At 33.2% G+C, this 18,968-nt stretch overlaps 3 protein-coding genes across 7 annotated transcripts in view; all 3 read left to right on the top strand.

Moving 5' to 3' along the window:
• LOC145330497 (latrophilin Cirl-like) overlaps positions 1 to 3,368 on the top strand; it is a 57,592-nt gene extending 54,224 nt beyond the window's left edge. Inside the window, exon 8 of the mRNA XM_080175126.1 lies at positions 648 to 3,368. Coding sequence (XP_080031252.1) covers positions 648 to 1,745 — 1,098 coding nt within the window. The 3' untranslated portion in view covers positions 1,746 to 3,368. The remainder of the gene's footprint in view (positions 1 to 647) is intronic.
• The window catches only part of LOC145330498 (tubulin polyglutamylase ttll-4-like), a 436,474-nt gene that overhangs the window by 73,743 nt on the left and 343,763 nt on the right, over positions 1 to 18,968 (top strand). The gene's annotated exons all lie outside the window — the stretch shown is intronic.
• Positions 11,866 to 18,059, top strand: LOC145329606 (uncharacterized). Its single transcript, XM_080173897.1, has 2 exons — positions 11,866 to 13,841; positions 17,628 to 18,059. The coding sequence occupies exon 1, from the start codon at positions 12,003 to 12,005 to the stop codon at positions 13,395 to 13,397; it is 1,395 nt and encodes a 464-aa protein (XP_080030023.1). The 5' UTR covers positions 11,866 to 12,002; the 3' UTR covers positions 13,398 to 13,841; positions 17,628 to 18,059.

Genomic DNA, 18,968 nt, shown 5'->3' on the forward strand with positions numbered 1-18,968 from the left:
CTTTAGATTTTGTTATGTTTTACAACATTTTAAAAATGATATTAGAAAAGCATTTTTTCGATTATGATTTTAATAATAAGTGCACTATTGAAAGATTGTTAAAGTCTGACAAGAGATGGCGACAGTTACATTTATGAAATGTTATTGAAAATGAGTTTTATTGTGTGTGAGCATGTGTCAAGACGTGTGTGTGTGTGTGTGCACTGCACACGTGTGCTATAAATAGAATCTTCATCATATCATGTGCTTCAAAAAGGGTGTGCAAAAAGTTTTGTAGAATTTTTGCAAATTTTTTTTATTGAATTCAATTGCTTCAAAATATTCATCTTTAACTCATTTTATTTTAATACAAGATACTTTTTATAGTAAAAAACATTAAAATCTTGAAATCTATTGTCTGAATGCCTTTTTCTCTTTATATATTTCTTCACACCATTTCATTTTTTATCCATGAAACAATTAATGAAATATCCTCACATCTGTTTTTAAAATTAAATTCGTGATATGTAAGGTGTTGGAAATGGCATCCAGCCCTTTCAGATTCATTGTTTCTCTATAAGTGGTTTAATAGAATCTTCCCTGATTGTTCTTTACATCTGTTTTTTAGCTTTCTTTCACACATAATTAACATTATGTTTTATTTTCAGAATAACCTACAACAGACTCTTGGATCTGGTGGCAAGGGACCAGAATTTGTGGTACAACGCGAGGATGGAACTGTCACAATTGTACCAAACATGTACAACATGGACAACACCATGCCCTCAACTCTCTCCTCTTCAACGACACTGACCAGCACAAGTACGAAGCCAGTCATGGTCACCCTGAATCCCTACAGCTCTCAACTGGTTGATAATCTCAACAGAATGATGATGACTGAGACACCTAGCGGTGATTTAGGAACTATGAATCCTGCTCTGGCAAGATTAACTGCTACGCTACGCAAGAAGCGTTGTGAATTGGGCCATGTGGGACCATGTCGCCAGACTTGCCTGCTTCAGGACAACCACGGCAGTCTACAACAGCTCATGACAGCTGATGGCAGCAAAATTGTCAGCCCCAATGATGTTGTCTTCCGTGCAGTGTCGCCACATGGACATGTCTACTGTGAAATAAACCCCAAGAAAATGGATGGCCAGGGACAAATGACAATGTCAGGCAACATGACGGCTGTTCCCCAGCAGGATAACAAAACCAACAAGTCCCAAAATTCAACCAGCACAAGCGCTAGCGGCGGCGACGACAATACAACTAGCGATCTTCAGAATATCTCAGATTTTTCCGACGATGACCATCGCGCCCACTCCGAAATGTCTCGCCAAAGTTCATCGCGCTTCAGCGAGTCGCGGCCTTTGATTTACACCAGTGGCGACGGATCCACTAGCAGCACTTCTCCAGGTCACAGCGCAGCTTCCGACATCCTGTCAGCCCGCATTCAGCAGCAGCAAATGATTGCGGAGAACAACCGCACAAACGGTAGATTTAACCGGGCGGCCGCCGGAACCGTCACCTCCCGCTGGCTTCCCGCCGCCTATATGTCAAGTTATAACGACGATGTTTATGCATACGCCGCCACCGACTTCTCAAATTCTAGTAACAACGTAGGTAGTAACATTCCAGAACATTTCCAGTCCCAGGTTCAAATCAAGGACATACGTGCTGTTCCTGTGTCTGTGAAAAGCAAAGAATATATCATGGCCAAAATTGCAGACTATACAGAGCGTAGCACGGCCAACCATGTGTAAACTATACAGTAGCTTTGCTACAATTAGAAAATAAAGTAGTTATGCTACCAAAAAAAAAGTGAAATTAGTCTAGTTGTGAGCTTTAGTATAAGCTCTTAAAAAAACATTTTTAAGGTGATAATATTTAATTTTTTGATATTAACTTTTGTAATTATTAATTATATTATATTTCTTATGTTTAAAGAGACTTTAAAAAATTACACGCGCCCCTAAAAAACATACAGATAATTGGCTAAAACTCTGATTTATTGAAGATAGAAAATAAATTAAGTTTTAAGAAAGGAAGAAGGGTAAATAAAAGGCTAAATAACAATATAAATTTACTTTGCATTACCCCTTTTTCATTCCTTACACTTTTGTATAAAAGAGGAAGGATTTTTGTAAAGGATATTTATATATTGTGTGAGACTGTATGTGTCTGTGTGTTTTTACATTATGTTTATACAACATAGACAAAATTAGCATAATATCAAATTTCCAGAAAGTTTGCTTATGTTTTTTCACCCAAAAAGATGTTACAAAGCCTAAATATCACCATTTACTTTAGTCTTATGTTGATACATTAACAGCACTACGTTATAACAGAGATTATATTGTCTGTAATGTATAAACACTTTTGTGTGCTATAATAATTTAGATTGTCTCTTCTTTTTGGAAAGATTTATGTTCGCCTGATATTAAAACCATCATACTAGCGTGGGGAGGGAAAGATATTTTTGAAAAATAATTTAAACAGAGCATACAAAATGTCACGTTTAAGACATCCCCATAACTTGCCCCTGACCCTAAAAATCTTATTATGAATATCAAGGCAATTTTTTAGATTTTTTATGCCTTTCCTATTTTTAAAATTTTTAGTTTACCTATTCCATTTTTTATATCTCTTGAAAAAAAGTATTTGTTTCTTTTATGATTTTTTTCTAGCAGCCCAAACACTTAAATAGAAATGCTTTTTTGGTAAATTTGAACAAAATGATAGGATAAATATCCTAGATCCATCTCTCCCATTCCCCATAATTAAAGAAAAATCGCAACATAAATTTTTGCAAAAAGCTGTTTTAATAAAATAAAATTCGCAACTGTGATAAACAAAGGCTGTTCACACGGCAAGATATTAAAAGTATTTTTATTCTAGCCTCGCTTATTTCAAATATTGCCACCCTTGTCCTATTTGCATATAAATCTCATAACTCAAAACAATTTTAATCCAAAAAGATTTAGTCAAATAAATTATGTTTTATATTAAAATAAATCAAAAATGCTTTTAATATCTTGTAACATTGATATAATGATAATATTGTGTCAAATTATAAAATGCTTATAGTAATAGATAAGGTTGTTAGTTTAAAAAATGTAAAATAATAAAAATACCATTTTTTCTTCAATATATTTCACTTTTTTGACATTAAATTTGAATTATTGCTTCATTAATAATCTTTTAAAAACTAAATTATGATCAAATGAATTTTTATCAACAATAATAAAGTGAAAAACTGACATATCAAATAAAAATTAGAATGATAAATTAATCAGAAAAAAAATTGTTATAGTTCTGATTTAAATAGTAGTGTTAATTAATAAATTAATGTTAAATTAAAATAAATCTTAATTAAAAAAGACAAATTTGTTTTTTATCTACCGTTATTACAACAATTGACCTTGTTGGGAATTTCTTTCAAAATACCTTCTCAAGCACAGAAACTCATTTATTAGAGAAGCTACTCTATAAATGTTTGTTCGTGAGTAACACTTTGCAAAAAATTGTGATTTTCTCAGATTCTACTTAAGACAGACTGACAATTTTTTTACGGGAAAATACCCGTTACTAAATCCATCAGTCTAAAATACCCCTAACTAAAAAGCATCTATTATATACCTCACTTGGTACGTCAGTCAGTCGGTTATTCCTGTACAGAAGACAAAATATACAACAACTACAAACTATTTCAACAGGGCTGTGCTGCAGCCGCGACTAAGCCTCAAATTAAACCCGTTTGGATGCTTATTTTGTTTAGACTTTTAGCTTGTTTATAAAATTGTAAAAGATTGATTTTCCTTGGGCTGGCAATTAAAACTTGATGAAAACTAAGTTATATCTCTGTCCTGTTGAATGCCACTAAAAGTTGTCCCTGAATTTGTCAAACATGATTTATTTATTGCATAAGAGAAATATTTTAGTTGACAATAGAGCTTCCATGATTAGAGTAAATTCCTCATGACGAGATTATGGTATATTTACCTTCGAACGACCTAACCCTTTTTTCTTAGAAAATATAAGGATACAATAGCATAAAAAAGCACCAACATAACATAAAAATAACATATCTAAAAAGCCTGTTGTGAAAATCCAAATTAAAACTTTAAGCAGTCTACAGTTATTTTAAATCTATTTAATAATTAGTCATGAGACTTTTAAAATTTATGCGACAAACACAAACAGGGATATTTCATCAGCGGATTAAATCTATTTCAATCTTACAAGGATGGTGTGCTTTTAATTTTAGCCAACTTCATCTTAGAATTGATAATTTGCGGGTTATTAAATTACTTATATTACACATATATCCTGCAAAAAGGTAATATCAATATAATTTAACATTAAACTACTATACAGTAATAATTAAGGAAAGCCAGTTCTACATTTAGTTATCATGAATCAAGTTGAATGATTGTAAAAAAATTATATATTTGAATATAAGATTTTTGGAATTAATTTTATATGAGTCGAGGTTTCGTGATTTTTAATTACTATTTATTGATTTAGCAACGAAATAGACAGATATTAAGCTATTTTATTTTATTTAAACTATCAACATTGTCTCTGTTTCATATGTGTGGGAGGTTCAATATCCCCCCCCCCTTACGATGTGTTTGTTAAGACCAAAGAAACGGTCAATGGAGAGTAGACTTATTTTCATTGAAGCTACTCAATGCCACAAACTAATAAACTATTCCCCCCCCCCCCTAAAATATTAATTACATATTTATCATAAATTACAAAGGTCTGTTTCTGATATATGATAATATTATTTATTTAATAATCGTTTATATTATTACAATAGAAGCAAAGTATATTTAGAAATATAAAAGAGTTTTAATCGCAAGGTGCAATTTACAAGTTAAGGCTTAGTAAATTTAGGAAAGTTTTGAACAAATAGGGTTCTTCTTTTTAGTAAAGGCACTTGGCAGTCTTTGGAAATGGGGGGAATGTCCTCAAACTAGATTCCACCCCCTCCCCCTTCTTCCACCCATAAAAAGTATTTTATAATACTTTTAGCTAGTGTGTTACAGAAACTGCTAATAAAAACATTTATGAAGCTTTCGTAAAGGACATCTATTACATATAAGCATTTTTCGAGATCTTTAACTTAAAACAATACAACCCTAACACTTTATATTATCGTTACTTTCGTCATATTTATAAAGTAGGATGACCAAAAACAGACGAGAAAATGATATAACTTACAAAAGTAGATGTATGATTAATTTACGTGGTTTCTTAGCACTCTAAATACTTGTTTATGATATAATTATAATAGAGAGTGAAAGGAAGAAAACAAAAACATAATATGTAAAGGGATATTTTTATGTATAATGTGTAATAATAAAGTTATAATATCTAGAGGTATAATCTTAATAAATTCTTGAAATTTCTTTTTATCCTATCTTCAAATGTATAGACCCGTAGTTAACTTTGAAGGAAAAGAAAAAAAGAAAATAGAGCTCTAAAAAGAAGATACTGTTTTATCTACTGTTATACTTAAGTAGTTGTATGACATCGAAAACAACTGGTTAAGTGGACTACAATTTTCTGGAAATTTTAGTCAGGTTTTAACCTATTTGAAATGGGTGGAGAGGTTGGTAGTTCAACCTCATAAAAGCATTATAGCCCCTAGGAAACAAAAAATGTTAATATAAAACACTTAGATAACTGTATATTACTAAAGATCTCTTAACTGGTTGGATAATATTTTCTTAATTTCTTTTTTCCTTTAGTCTAATAGCTGTGGTGTTAATAAAACTAATAAACCTAACAGATATTTCCAATTATAAAGTTATTTAGCCACTAATCATAAGGTTTATCATATAGTATTTAAAGCGTAGCAACACTACAATGTGTATATCTAATCTCTAATATTTCAGAGCAATAAGGATAAATCTTTAGATTACGTTTATATAAAAGTAACAGGATGTCTGTCTGTCTTTACTGAAGGATCTTGCTAACTGCTGAACCGGAATGGTTTTCATTTACTGTTTAGCTTCGCATAGGTCCAAGTAAAAATTTATACTGTTTGGGGAAGGGTACTAACACCCTCCAAAGAGAAATCACTCCAAGAAAAATTAACCTTCCAAAAATTTAGTGTTGCTTATTCTATTTAAGTGAGAAGGGGTTGACTTTATCCTCCCCACCTCAAGTGCCCCTAAGGCCTTAAGAACTGTTGCCGCTAGAATACGAATAAAATAACATTCAGAATCAGTAGCATCATTGCTTGAAGAAGCCTCACTCTCAGCAGCACTGTAACAGCTTTGAATAGCAGCAGCGAGGGTGCCGAGCCCTGCTTACCCTTATAAATACAGATCATCCAATATTATTACTAATAATGGACACAGTGATTTAAAAAACACTCATTAATTCATGGGAATCGTCACAATAAATTATAGAAAATAATCTTTTTAATACATACCAAGGAGATCCCCCTATAAAAATTAAAAAGAAAGGAAAAAGAATAGAACGGAGTTTGTGGAGATCCTTATATAAAGAAACAGGATCTGTGAATGTGTGTACCGAAAGATCTCTTTAACCACTGAACCGAAATGGTTCTCCTATATAGTGGTGTAGCTTCTCATAAGTCCTAGGAAGGTTAATAATCGCCAATCAAGAATAATAGCCTATAGAAAAAAATAACCCCATAAAAATGATAGAGGGGGACTTTATTCCCCCCCCCCCCCCCCCATCACAAAAGAATATAGGGGCGTAGCAACTAGTTATATATAAAATAGGCAGATAAAAAGAGAAAAAGCCATAGAAGGGAAATATAAAGAAGAGGAAATAAACAAAGTGATTGTTATTTTTAGTGATAGTAATATATACATAGATATATGTATATATATGCATATCAGTAATACATACTTACTATGTTAATTCTCACAAAATTCGCCAGTTCCAAGATTTTTTATATACTGAGAAATCCAATTTTAAATTATTCGACAAAGTTAGTTACTTCATATAAAAAAAAAATTTATTTAGTTGCTTCTCCACTAGTCTCTAGAGGTTAATCATCTATCACTTCGGATTATCTAGTTTTTTTATTAGAAAGATCAAAATTTTGAAGGTTGATAAATGTTTCAACCCCCCCCCCCCCCACACACACTTATAAATAGCCTATAACTTTTAGGCTACTAAGCGCCTCTACCAAATAGGAGCTCTGTATTGGTTTGGGTAGAGAAGGTTAGAAAATACCCTGAAACAAAGACTAATAAAATAGCCTAAACCCATCCAAGACATAAAATTAGTAACACAAACGTTTTTGAGAAAAACCTTTTATGAATTTAAAATAAAATACAATTTTAAATAAAATTTCATATTTTTGGCATTTCAATGAATAGAATATTTTTCTCATAAATATTTGAAAATCATATTGTTTTACTAGGAAAAAAAGTATTAATATTTCATGCATTAAATGTCATTTTTATATACAGTAATCTATTTATTTTGAATTCTGGATTTTACTGATACTTTTTTAAAATCTGTATTTGTGAAATTTTGTGACAAAGATAAAAAAACAATTTTTTAGACTAACCCTATAGTTACATAATTCTTAACAACTAGGAAAATGAATAGTTATTTATCGCATCATATTGTAGACAGCTTTACGCGGATATCAAAATAAAAAATTATAAAATTTTACAAAACTGGTTTAATTTTATGATTCTGATTCTTATTTTGGTATCCCTGGAAAAATGTCTGATATGGGATGCTAAACATAAATTATTAATATGGCTGAGGTATGGATCTAATCCAGCGGATATAAATCGGTTTCGAAGCCATGGAATAATTATTTTTTTGTCTACTAGTTTGTGTCGAATTTTTGTGTAACTGTCTGCATGTATATCATGACTTGACCTACAGAGTAATCCTTCTAGCTCACAAACATTCACAACACATTAATATAATCACGGACAAATGTCCCGCAATAAAATGTCCCTAATTATCTTTGTAATAAAGTAACAGGGTCTGTGTGTGTATGTCTGTGACTAAACGCTGATCCTATATGGTTCTCCATACAATGTGGCTTATCATAAGTTCAGGGAAGGTTTTTTTGGGAGAGGGGCTCCCCCCAAAATAGTTTTTTAGGGGGGATTATGCATATCCTCAATGAAACTAAAATGAAAATTTAATTCATCAAAAGTGCCCCTAGAGGCCTCTATGGGCGTAGCCACTAGTAGTAATATATTGTAATAAGGGCTTGGTAGAACAGTCTAAGCTACAACCACCATTGGTCAAAAGAATCTTTTAGTATTTAAGTTAGATTTTTTCTTAAATATGTGATTTGAGTGTGGCTATTTCCATGTGGCTTTTGTCCTTCAGTAATTGTATTTATTCCTATCTTAGTCAATCTACGATTTTTTTCCCTCTTGGTGGTGAGTGCTTGCAGTAGTTTTTTTTTATAGTAGCGAAACTACTCTATGACTCACATTGTCTTCACAGTGTCAGATAGATTCTAAAATTACTTGTTTAGATTATTATGAACTAATCTTGTCCATCTAAAATATTCTGTGAAATTAAGTTTTGCTAAATGGATGTAAATTATTCTACTTAATGCTGTTTTCATTCTTTTTTTTTATAGTGCACCTTCTCCATAATGATGTATGTCCGTGCATCCAGACGTTACATCATATTATTAATTACATTTTAAACTATACTCAACGAGATAAAGTGGACACAAACTTGAAACACTATTAAAATCAAAATAATGCTTAAATTTAATCACAATGTCGATGTAAATATTTGATAAATTTGCATTTATGGCTGCACATATATCAACTTTTTTTTAAATTTACCATTACAAATCATTAATGACTGACAGGATCTACGTTGATATGTTTTATTAAGAAAGCATTATTCTATTTTCAGCAGATGTAATTTTTTTCTTCTATTGAAATGGAATTTAAAAGTTTTTGCCTATTTGCGGCAAAACTTACAGTATTAATGCTGTGTTAGTAAAAATTTACTTGTATTAACTTATTTCCTATATTGGTTTCAACCCTCCCAGGGCCTAATACACTACCTACATTTAGTGGATATAATAAAGGTATTAGAATTAGAAATACTCAACTTATTAAGGGTGCAAACATTATCTATTTATTATAAAATATTTGATTACTAAGTTATTTATTATCAATACCAATTAAACTTTTCCATAAAATAAAATTACTTTAAAAGTGAACTAAGTGATCAGCAATATTTTTTGTATAGCAGAAGACAGAAACCTTTTCTAAATTATAAATCTTACATCCACAGATTTTACAGACGGACCAATGGATTAAGTGATTTAAAGAGCATGTACTGATTTGTCAGCAAAATCTGCATGAGAGCTGAATAAATTACATTTGAATTTTGAATGGACAGAAATAGAAAATTATACAGTAGGTTGTAGAGAAGCTTAGATAATAGGTAAGAAGTATGAAGTCCAAGTTTCAAAGAATTAAAAATGGCAACATTTTATATGTTAAATGAATAAAATCATCTTTTCTCCAGAATTAACCTAATGAGATGTTATTATGTTTAGTATGTTTCCTTAGTATGGAATTAAACATGTTAAATACATTCTTAAACTTTTATTTCATAAGAAAATGAAATATTCATTATTTATGCAACTTTCTAATCTTTTGCCATAATTAAATTGAAGATTCATTATTATGCAGAATAAAATGAAGGCAATGTGACGTCATAAAAAACGTCTAAACAGGAAAGATGAGAGGAGAAGTAGGAAAGGAAACACAACACCTAAAAATGAGTATATAGACGTATTTTTATGATGTCACTTTCCGTATCTCCATTTCAGCGAAGCCTCAAGTTCTTCAGGAGACTAACCCTCCAAAAATTCCAACTACCTTATCTAATTAAAAAATTTACTTTTTAAAAATAAAACCTAAATTAATGTATTTAATATATGTATTTTAATTATTGCTATTCTATTGTCGTCCCTACAGACCTCTAGTGGCACTTAAAATGTTTTCTCATTCAGTACAAACAGACACACAGATACTTTTAAACTTTCTTATAAGGATTGAATAGAAAATGTGAACAAATTTATCCCTCTATAATTCCAATATGTGAATTGTAAATTGTCAAGTTTAGAATTGAAGGTGACTTAGGCAGTAAATCAAGGCAAACCAGGCTCCTCTAAATCCAGGATATATTACTAGCAATTTACAAATTAGAGATATTACAGGCTTTTACTTGATGTTTCTTAAAGACACAAATATCTTTATGAAATAGTAATTCTGAAAGGATAACCCAATTATTTCAGCAGTTATAAAGATCTTAAAGAACAACTAAAATTTATGTACTAACAGTTTACATTATTTGTTTTCGAGAATAGTTTTGTCTTGTCATTTTTTCTTTCACAGAGAGGGACTGAAAATGCAATGGTGCCTTATTTGCTATTATTTTTAGCTCAAAATTTAGGGTTCTTTTATTAAATTCTGATTGAAACAAAATTAACCAATACCTTTGGGGATGTACGTTAATTTATAGTCCACTATCTTATCCCATAAGATCTCTGTAATTTTGTCTTTTTACTTTATTTCTAATTATTAAACAGTTTGATATAAGTATAGCATTTGATATAGATAACTTTATTCAAATTAAACTTTATCTTTTTTCTCCACCGGAATTAAACTGGTTCTCATACCATCAAAATCAATGGATTTATTATCCACTGAAACGTCAGTAAATTTTTTTTATATTTCTTAGAAAACCTGTTTATAACAGAATAAAAGAGTGTGTTTTACATTTAAACTAAAAAGTTTTTAATCTTTTATTATTCTAGAATCTAGATAGATGTCTGCAATTATTAAAATTAATTTTTGATTAATTCCAGTTTTGTTGTCCCTCCTGGGAATCTGATTTTGAGACATACTGCAGAATATTCTATTTTAAGAAGTAATAATTACCAACCTTTGAGTATGGATATCTTTTTTGTAAACCTACATATGTGTACACTCTATAGTACCAAATATCAGTTTCTAGAAAATATTAAAACTAAAGTAAAAGAATATACTATTTTCATTTTACAGGATATAATGCTATATGTTTCTTTTTTATTACTAAGTAATTTAGAGAAAATGAAAGAATTAATAGTTTCAAGTAGATTTTAATCAAACTTAATTAAAAGTCTTCATTTTAAAAAAAAAATATGGACAAACAACATATGGGTATAGTCTTTTTCGTGACATTGCCTCTTAAGGGGCGTTTCATCTAAATTTCACAGTAGCTTTTGATAGGTTAGGTGATTGCCTCTGATGGTTAGAGCCCCCACATGGGCTAGAAATAGAAGAAAAAATACTGTGAAAATATGACGAAACGCTCCTTAAGAGGCAATGTCACGAAAGGGACTATAACCCAACATATTTTTTAACTGATGGCTACTTCTTTGAAAAAGAAAAGTTGCTCAATTTCAGTTCAAAAATTCTAAATATTATTTAAAATTTTTCTTTCATTTTAACTTTGTGACTGTTTTCGCAAGGTCAAAGTTTAAGATTTGCTCTCCCTCGTTCGATCCATCTATAAACATTTTATGTTTTTACCATGCTGACGGTATTATATTTTAGCTATATTGTAGAAACTGAAAGTCCTAAATTATTAGTGATATACATAGCTTTATTTCTATATTTGAAAATATGCCTAATATCTGATTTAATATGACTTTAAATGTTTACTATTTGACTGTTGCAATATCAGATGTGTGATTTAAATATTAAGATTAGGGGAAATGCCTAGGCCTCAAAAAGTAAATTTATTACCATACTTATTTAAGACTTCTAGGCAAAGCTCGTCCGATTTAAGTGTTTGTTTTCTGCAATAGTTTGGATAATAACTTTATTCCTCGCCCTCACGTCATTGGTTCAGGTTACCCCTTAATTGTGGCCCCTCTCTAGTACGCTTAGTCTTACCTATACCACGCATCTGTGAACATCTATCTGTACTTTAATAATTATTATTTTTTGTCGGCACTTTTTTTTGCCGTCACTATGTCTAAAGCCAGCAAAGGCAACAAGCTTAGAGCTGCCATAGCGGATGAGGAGGCCGCCGACGGTTCGGCAGATGGTGGCGTTAATCTTAGCCCGGATACTTGGGCCAGGATGTCTAAGCTCATTGATACTTCTGTGGCCTCGAAAATAAAGGAGTACACAGAACAAACAGCGAAGAGTTTCAACAGCGTGAACCTGAAGTTGGTAGATATAGGTAAGCGTATAGAGGGGTTACAGGGGCAATACCAGACCGAAATTGACTCTATTAGGGCTCGACTCGAAGACCCGGACGTCTCGCCTGATGAGGCTACAGGCCTCAAAATCAAAGGCTTAGGGGCGCAAATTGATCTGCTATTGAAATTACGGACGGAGGATAGAGAGTGTGACCGTTTTATTAATTATCATCATTTATGTCAGGCGGTCAAGAGGGAACAGAGGCAGCGATCCTGGTCCCTACGGATCTACGGATTCCAGTCGCCATGGCGAGCCACCGCCCCTGACGTCAAGGATGTTTATGAAGAGGTCATCGAACCGGTCCTACGGTCAATGATACAGTCAGGTGATTCTGTTGCGTTCAACACAAGTTTTTACTCTAATGTTGAGTTCAGCCACCCTCTTGGCCCTAGCCGCAAAGGCGCAGTCCCCCCGATGATCTTTAGATTCTTTTCGCGCAGGACTTTATTCCTGTTTATGTTAAATAAACGGGAGCACTTGATTAGCCTAGAGAAGCGTGCGGCGGACCGCAGCCAATGGTCATCAGCGGCGGCGGCGGTCAAATACGATCCCAAGGTGAAGCTTAGGGTGTCACATGATCTAGCGGACATGAACCGCCAAGTAATGTCTTTCCTACACACAGCCAAGCTTGCTCACAAATGCAAGACCACGAGTGCAGGGGTCTCTTTCATGCCCCTTGGCCACAAGGGTAAATGGATCAAGATCCACAACCCTTTTTCCCCCACAGTCCTAGGCATGGTAGAGCCTCTGCCGGAATTAAATTCCCTCCTTAGCGCCAAGTCCATCGTGTTGGAGGCCTTCAAGGCCAACGTCCCTAACAAGGCGTTGTTTGACGGCCTTGATTTTAACCTGTCAGATATTATTAAGGTTGCTGATCAGCATGCCAAGCAGCAGCGCCCAGAGGAGGATGGAGGATCAGATCCTGGAGTCACAGTCAGACAGGAAGGAGGGGCAGAGGGTCTCCCACCAACCGGTGGTGCGGCACCTGGAGCCGACGCATTTCCAGCTTTACCCTCCCCCCACACCCCCAGAGATGACGTGCCCAAAGAGGATCAGACAGCGCCTACAGCGATAGCGGCCAGTACGCGAGCTGCCGCAGCAGCAGCTGCAGCATCGACGGTGTCAACCTCTAGTCCTACCTCTACAGCTCCAACCAAATGAAAGGACAGTATAAGTTTTATTAATCTTCCATACAAAACATATAGAACTTGTCCTTTATAAACATTAATCACTTAGTGATATAGATTTTTATTCAAGTTAATCTTAAAACAAAGTTTAGTAGCAGTAAGTCTTATCCCTCATTTCCAACTTATTGATAACTATTACTAACATCTCTACTAACAACTAATGTCAATATTAATTTGAATTTGGTCCTTTTTAAACATATTAATTAGGATTATTATTATTATGTGTGTACATAGAACTTAAATATTTATATTTATATCTAACAAGGCTAATAATTTAACAATTGTATAATAATAGTCTAAGCCTTGTAAGCCATTAGTCAATCTTATAAGTTCAGTAGGTACCTAGATACCTCATTGATTTTTGGGTATGATGCTAACATTACATTGTATTATCATGTATTCATATAATTGTGTTTCAGTATGTACGCAGCACACGGGACGCTCTAGAAGTCGAAGTTGGAGGGAGAACCTTATCGGTCGGGCAATGCTTTCTGGATGTGAACCTTTGCAGTATGGTTTCTCAGGTAGATAGTAGCGTAAATCAACTTAATAGCAATCCGAATTTTAATATTACGTCGCATATTTATGGGGACATTTTTTCGGACTTTTCAGAGGAGCTTAATATAGACTCCTATTATATTACAGAGCAGAATGCAATAGAAAAAATTAAATCACTCAACAGACCGGTCTTTTCAATATTTAACTTAAAAACTTAAAACTTCAAACAGACAAAAAAACCTCAAAATTTCACAAAGCGCCTGTTATCAGATGAGAATTATGATAACCTTTGCAATGCGCTAAATGATACTGATTGGTCTGTGGTTACTACTCTAAACAATGTTGACTTAGCCTATGAAACGTTCCTAAAGATATTCATTGACCTTTATAACATTCACTGTCCCAAAGTTTCTATTAGAAACAACAGGCGTTGCATCCCCCAAGAGCCCTATATCAATAACTATATTTTAAAATGCAAAGCCTTCAAGAACACACTTTATAGGATAAAATGCAATGATCCTTCTGAGTTTAATACTGCACGGTACAATGCGTACCGCAATGAGTACTTTAGGAGCGTCCGTAGGTCTAAGAAAAATTATTTTCAGAATCAAATTAAGTCTGCGGGTAAGGATGGGAAAAAAGTATGGTCTGTACTTAGGGAGGTTCTGGGGGTGAAAAAGCACACAAAAACAATGGATTATCTTGAGGTCGGTGATCGTAAGATCACCGATAAACAAGAAATCGCTAATCATTTCAACAATTTTTTTAGTAATTTGGGTGCTAATTTAACCCCAGACATCCCTATTTCAAACAAAAACTTTAGGGAGTTTCTCCCTCCACGAATTGAAGATACCATCTTTGTTCCCCCCCTTACACTGCAGAAAACATTTGAATTAATAACTAGTATTAAGCCAAAGGAAAGCCAGGACTTCTTTGATGTATCCATGAAATTATTATGTAGAACAGCGGGGCCGATTACGGCTCCGTTGCAATACATCTATAATCTGAGCATAAGCACAGGTGTTTTTCCCGATCTCATGAAGATTTCCAAAGTTGTCTTAGTATATAAGAGTGGCCCTATTTCTGTTGTTGAAGCCTATCGTGGCGTCAGCATGATAGCGTCATTCAGCAAACCTCTGGAAAGGTATTTATACACTTCCATTTATGATTTCTTGGATGAGCGGAATTTTTTCAATATGCGTCAATTTGGCTTTCGTCGCGGCTATAATACTAGTCATAATGTTCTGAACTTAATGAATCTTGTTGCAAAGGCTTTCATTGATGGACAGGTATGCAGTATACTGCTCCTGGACATCAAGAAAGCCTTTGATCTTGTTGACAGGGACATATTGCTGGCTAAATTATATCATTATGGGATTAGAGGTGTCATCTATGATTGGTTTGTTAGTTATTTTTCTTCTCGTAGGCAGAAAGTTTTTTTGGGGGGGGAGTACTCCTCCACTCTGGAGGAGATACTTATCGGCATACTCCAAGGCAGCTGTCTGGGCGTATTAATGTTTTTGATATTCATTAATGACCTAGACAGCAGCTGCAGAGAAGCCATTTTTAATCTTTTCTGTGATGACACCCTAATCTTCTTAAAATCTGACAATTTCACAAATTTAATCCAAACAATAAATAGAGTCCTACCTCAAGCAAATGACTGGTATGCTGCCAATAAATTAATTATAAACTCCTTAAAAACAAAAATTATCCTTTTTAAAACTCCTAGACAAGTTATTCCTGCAAATGAAATTGACCTTCTTAATGAATTTCCTGTTTATATTGATTCTAACAACTATGGGGAAAGGGATCCTGGCAAAATTGTTAAGCTTGATAAAGTCGACTGCAACCATGAAAATGAAAAGAATAGATGGGCTAAGCACTTAGGTATTAGGTTAGATTCTAAGTTGAAGTTTACTTATCACTGGGGGGACCTCCACAGCAGGCTGCAGCGCGCAATCTTTAGCCTCCGTGTCATGAAGAACGTGCTCGACATGCAGCATCTTAAGATGCTGTATTTCGCGTACGTACATAGCATTATCGAGTATTCAATAATAGTTTTTACAGGTGTAACTGACGGACAGGCAAGTATTATACATAAACTACAAAAAAAGTGTGCTAGGATAATCACAAACAGCTCCAGCACTGCACACAGTGCTCCTTTGTTCAAACAATTGCGTATTTTACCATTCAAAGAGCTGAGAGATTATAATATCATGCTTTTTATGCATAAATATATTAACGGCCAACAGCCGGACATTTTTGATAATACTTGGCAATATAGACGTCAATTACACTCCTACAACACACGTCATAGAAATGATTTACATGTGGACAGTACAACTAGAAATTTTATATTCAATTTACCTTTAATTCAATTTCCAATAGTTTATAACTCTTTACCAGAAAACCTGAAAACTATCCAAGATTTTAAACTTTTCAAAAAAAGAGTTTTTGATTACTTACTAAATAGAATTGTGTAAAATGTCAACCACAAATACGTTATTTTTAACTTGTTTTAATTTAACTTCCATTTTCACTTTCTTAGTTGCATTTGAATTAAACTTAAATTTAACCTTTTATGACGTGTGACAGATTAATATTATTCCAATCAATTTATTGACTACCTTTTAGTCATTCTTAATTTACTTAACTCGAAGCTAAGTTTGTCCGGGGGCAGGGATTGCGGGTTGCGGCGGCGGATGGAAGAATATTCTTAATATTCTTAGTTTTATAAACTACATTCCTGGTTATAATTTATCTTTCCTTCAACTTAAGCTGTTTACTAATTCTTTCTGTTTTAGGGGGTTGTCGTGAGCAGGGACTGCGGCTTAATGCTGTGGGGTTGGTTGGAGAAAATTGTGGTGAGTGACTCCAGCCGCGACGGTAGCAGCGTTCTATGCCATTTTCCGAACAAAATGTGTTATTTTTCTCGCTTGAAGACTTTTTGTCCTTGTTCTGTCAAAATTGAATTTTGACGCAGTTTTTTTTGTTGCAACAAACAACACGTTTTAGAATATTTAATTTTGAATATTCTCTGTTGCATTCATGAATATTGGAACTCATCCAATTTTCAAATTTTGTTAATTTTATTCGTTTATTCTTCATGACGCATGATTTTTGACGCATAATTGTTCGGACCTTGGCAGGTGGGGCGCGGCAACCCGAGCGGGGGGGGTCATGGGCACACTTTTCTTCAACCCTTCTACGCTTGAATATACATGAATATTCATCGAATATTCGTTTATTAGGATCGGACCAAAATAAAAAACTTAATCAAAGCCAAAAATTTTCAAATTAATTTATTCTTTATGATTTATTAAAATCTTAACCTTTCTTTTGTCCATATCACTCAAAATTATTTTCTCCATAGCGTGGTTATTAGCGTGGTTACTGCAAGCAGAATTCTCTAGGTACCTATTCTTAAGTTTTTAAGATTTTTTTAAGACCTATTGACTTTTTAACTTTATTTTTTTTGTTTACTTTTTTATAAATAGGTACCTAGTCCTACTGAATATAGACGTATGGGATAAATTATGGATTGTTATTACGGGTTGCGCTTCTATCTATTTGATAACCTTGTTCCTTGGTCCTAGGACCAAGGAATTGTATTAACTTTACTATTTAGGAATCACATTTGGAGGCATTGCGCGGCGGTGGGGGACAACCAAAGACGGAGGCGGACAGACTTCTGGGGGTGTAGCAAGCATATTGAAGCATAATTGCGGAATTTTATCATTATTGAACTATAACAGCAATGTTCAAATTCACTAGTCCGACTATGCCGGCCAGCAATAGCGCCTGAACGTCATCAAGGGCGTGCTCCAGCCTTAGGGCTACGTACTGCACCTGGCTAGTCAGACATGGGCATTATCCGCTATCATTATTAAATTGTTTAGTCATTATTATCGCTAATAATATGTCATAATGATTGGATGGGAAATAAAAATAAACCATCATATAATTATAAGTAAATGTGATAATATGTAATTAAATCATATATAATAATCTAATATTATCATTAACATGTATTTTATCATGTAAAATCTATCATTTTATTTTCCCGGTGGAGGATAATTGTCCAAGATCGGGGGTTTGTCGGATCTATGGTTAATAAATTGAATTTGAATTTGAATTTTAATAGTACTCTAGGATCAACTTTACTGGATCTATGTTGCTGTCAACCTAATTTTTACAATTTTGTAAGAACAATTTCTCCATTAATCCACATGAGAATTGTGAAATCAGATCAATCACTACGGGTCTAACAACTTTTAGTAGGAAAGAGTTATTTATAGTTAATTTTCAAACCAAAAATAATATTTTTTTTATATAAGGAAAACTAACTTTTCATCAGTCTGATTCATAAATTAATTCAAATTAAAAACAAAAAATTACATAAATGCAGTAGAACAAAAATAGGTGTTTCCCCAATTATAACATTTATCGAACTAGAATTAAAAAGTTAATAAAGTTTTAATGCCCCAAAAAAATGTTTTGTTTGGAATTTTTTAAAATCTTAAAAATTGGACAAAAGGTGTGTTTTTTATATAAACTTGAACTTTTTGTTTATCTAATTTTAATAAACATTTCCCTGAAAAACTATGAAACCTGGATTTAAGTGTGTGAGCAATACAATCTGGTTCAAAGTGTTTATTCATCATAGTCAAAATTTTGGTCAATATTTTGAAATCTTATGGCCGTTTGTATGTTCCCTAAGACCTAAAAACAGGATAAGATAATCAGAATTTCAGTGAGGCTTACTATTGATTGAGGGAAATATGTCACAAATAAGAAAAACAAATTACTCAAAACTTGGATCGCGACCTCTACCGCATAACTATTTTTTTTTAGATTTTACTGTCCCAAAAGACTTCAGAAAAAGATTTAGATCCTAGAAATTACAGATTCTATTGCTAACGAATAAAATAACGTTATTGTAAAACTTTTGGGATACTATTTAAGAAATGCCCTTATTTGGATGTTTTGTGAACACACTGTGCTTGTGAAACCTTTACAAATGAAAGAAAACTGAAAATTGAAC

The sequence above is a fragment of the Acartia tonsa genome, chromosome 10 (assembly GCF_053477335.1).
Source record: "Acartia tonsa isolate MP-2025a chromosome 10, ASM5347733v1, whole genome shotgun sequence".
Lineage (NCBI taxonomy): Eukaryota > Metazoa > Arthropoda > Copepoda > Calanoida > Acartiidae > Acartia > Acartia tonsa.

What these genes read in the sequence shown, in the direction of transcription:
- LOC145329606 (XM_080173897.1), top strand. Translation starts at nt 12,003, where the DNA reads ATGTCTAAAGCCAGCAAAGGCAACAAGCTTAGAGCTGCCATAGCGGAT.